The 3,623-nt window shown below is 20.3% G+C and overlaps 1 protein-coding gene across 2 annotated transcripts in view; it reads right to left on the bottom strand.

The window, feature by feature from the left end:
* Positions 1–3,623, bottom strand: part of LOC102679912 (ras-related and estrogen-regulated growth inhibitor-like) — a 117,519-nt gene that overhangs the window by 88,793 nt on the left and 25,103 nt on the right. For both annotated transcript variants that reach the window (XM_006615844.2, XM_006615843.2), the window contains exon 2: positions 3,185–3,241. In XM_006615844.2, the coding sequence (XP_006615907.1) occupies positions 3,185–3,241 (57 nt within the window). The remainder of the gene's footprint in view (positions 1–3,184; positions 3,242–3,623) is intronic.

Raw genomic sequence — 3,623 nt, 5'->3', positions numbered from 1 at the left:
ATATATATTTTATATATATATATATATAAATATATATTAAATATATATTATTTATATATTTTATATATATATTATATAATTACAATATATATTTTATATATTTATATTAATAATTATATTAATAATTATATTTTATATTTTTTCTTATATATATTTTACATTATATAGTAATTGCAATGAAATTATCTGTGATAATCGTTATAAAATAATCATTCAATCCTATAACCGAACTTTATATATAAAGTCCATCAATGCATTCAGTAATATTTATAAAGAATTAAAAACACATATTATTTTTACATTAATACATTTATTAATACATCGTGATCTTTAATTCATTATAAATAAGAAAAAAAAAAGTCGTTTCATTATCAAAGGTATCAAAAATTAGAATTTTAGAATATAATTATCAAATTTGAAGCGCACATTCCATGATTTTACAAATATTTTATATTTTTTTAATCTGAAAATATTATTAGTTTTTTGTTAATATTATAATATCATATAACACTTATATATATGATGAAAATTCATTTATTGAATATTCATTTATCTTCAATGAAAATAAAAATTTTTAATTTACATAATTTATTATAAAATATAAAAAAAACAAATTGTAAAAAAAATATTTCATAATTAACTTACAAAGATCTTTGGTATCAATAAATCTTGAAAATATTAATTTTTTATCATCATTATGATGTCACATCTTATAATTAGAATCCATTCATTGAATATATGTACACATATTTATATGTCATTTATCTTCAACAAAAAAGTAAATAAAGTTTTTTTGATATATTTATATATTTATATTATATATATTTATGGTATATTATAATTCATTCTAGAAATACGTATTATTAATACATATTACACATATTTTTTATCATCATTATGATATGATATATTCTATAATCGAAATTCATTTTTATTGACTGTCATTTATTTTTAAAAAAAACGGTAACAAAATTCATTATTTATATATTATTAGGAATATTATAATATATAATAATATTATAATATTATAATTATTCCAAAATATTAAAACAAATTGTAAAATTTATATTCCACTAACTTATAACCTTCGCCTTTCGTATACTCATAAAATTCACTCTGGAGATATACTAAAGAAGAACGAGTCAGGCAAAAACGAAGAGAAATACGAGAGTAAAAATGCGAGAAGGCAAATCTTGTTGAAAATCTTGTCGTTGCTCGCCACGACTCTTGGTATGCATAGCTTAAAGGGGAACTGGAACTCGCAGTAAAAGGAGTCTAGATAATCACGTTTATACGATGGTCCGCATTCCGAGAATTCGATACTCTACGGGGAAGAAGTTGTATACTCTCAGGGCCCGTTTTCACGATCGTTCAATTTGTACTCGCGGTCGGCCGATGATCGCTCTCAGAGTCGTGAAAAGAAATCATGTGTAATCTCTACGATCTCTTTTAATCATATTATTATAATTCAACGTATATTTTCTTATAATTCCTTGAGAATTCTTGGAAGATGACACATTATAAGCTTCATAGTTAATGATAATAATAGTAGTTAATGGTTTAACAATATTTTTTTTAATTTTGTTTAATTCTAATTTGTAATTTCTTAAAATTAATTAAATGTTTCTAAAAAAAGAATTTATAAATCCACAAACTTTTTTCGATAAATCAGTTTTAATTAATTATCACAATTCTATAAGAATATTTTTCTAAAATTTTGTTTCAATATATCAACAATTAGTATAAATATGTTTTTCTTTTAATCATATATAGTCTGCGTTTCTTTTCATGATATATCATGATATATCATATGATGTATCAGCAAATTATTAGAAAATTAAAAATTTTAAATTATGTCATAATAAAAATAAATGAGCGATATATAACATAAATAATAATAATAAATAAATTAATATAATAAATTAATTTTTTATTATATTATTTTATTAAATAATTATAATTATTATTAATATAAATGATTAATATAAATTTAAAATTATCTGAATTGTCTTGAAATATATATTTTGATTGTTATCTATATTGAATGAAAAATGATCCATTGAATATTACGGATCAAAATAACTTGAAAATATAAGAAGTTCTAGGAAATCAAAGATAATCCATTGTACAGATCCATTACAGATAACTGTAGTAATTGATATTTTAAAATCGACAATAAATAATCAACGATATTCAAAAATTTTTTAAACATATTAAGGATTAATTAGATCAATTAAGCAATTTTAGAAATTAAAAAATATTGAATTTTTTTGTATTAAATATTAGAAACAATTTAAGAATATATGTTTTCTTTATAAAATTAATTATGATAACGAATTTTTGCATAAAAAGAATATATGATATCACATTATTTCCATTGCTATTATTAGATTAAGCAAAATTACGTCATGTAACATAATGCAATATTTAGCTTTGGCCTAAAGCCTGATCTATCTAGTAGTCATAGTGAAGATAATATGACTACTAAGTATTCTTCTCATGCGGAAATTCGTTATGAGAGAATTGAATTATTTTTAATAATAAAGAGAATATCATATTGGCTATTATCTGGCAAATCTGATCTGAAATCACCCAAAGAATCCATGAAATCCAAAAATAATACGTAAAACTATCATTAAATAATTAAAATACTAATGATCGAAATTATGATTAGCGAAATTATAACAATATATTTTGAGTATCGGCCGATATTTGTAGACAGGATGTATAGGTATAGATCAGGTACTTTCTTTTATAATATATTCAAAATTTAGCAAAATTGAGATTTTTTTATAAATAATTATAAAATTTAATCAATTAATATTTAAATCTTCAATCATTTTCATTAAGAAAGAAATAGTCTATTCTATGTCATTAAAATATAATTCTGTATTACTATAAAAATGAAATCTTTCTTCAATTGTAAAATATAGCATTTAAAAATACAAAGTATAACTTAATATAATAAAGTCAATCAAGCGATCGTAGAAAAAATAAAAAGCTGACAGAACAAGTTATTAAGTTTATTATTATTATATCATGATAGAAAATATTGAAAACTATATCAAAAATGAAAGTAACGAGAGAAAAAGTTTGATTTTCGAGTAACGTGTAGCAAGAACGGTATAGATGGTTACGAAAGAATTAAAGAGTACAAAAGAAATGGAAAAAAAGAACGACTTACCACTGGTTGAGCTGTATTCGCCAATGTATCGTCTCGTCAAATAGCGTACTACCACGGCTGAAAGGAAAAACAAGAGTTAAATGTGTGAAATATTTTTAAAGAGATAAGTATCGAGGCAATTAAAATTATAAGCTGATTGCAGATAATGATGTGATTTTTTTCTAAGTGAAAGTTGAACATTATATATTATAATAATTCATTATTATTCATGATAATTAATTAATTCTTTAATTGATTAATTATAATTAAAATATTATACAATTATTGAATAATAATCGAAAAATATATAATATATAATATAAAAAAATATATAATATTATAATTAGTTATATAACACAGTTATATAATTATACTTAAACTTTTTGATAATTTTTTATTTTATATTATATTATTATATTATATATTAATTTATATTTATTATTTTGTACTATTTAGTTAA

This window comes from Apis dorsata, unplaced genomic scaffold (assembly GCF_000469605.1).
Source record: "Apis dorsata unplaced genomic scaffold, Apis dorsata 1.3 scaffold_242, whole genome shotgun sequence".
NCBI lineage: Eukaryota > Metazoa > Arthropoda > Insecta > Hymenoptera > Apidae > Apis > Apis dorsata.
The sequence above is the reverse complement of the archived record's forward strand: the minus strand, read 5'-3'. Positions and strand labels throughout refer to the sequence as shown.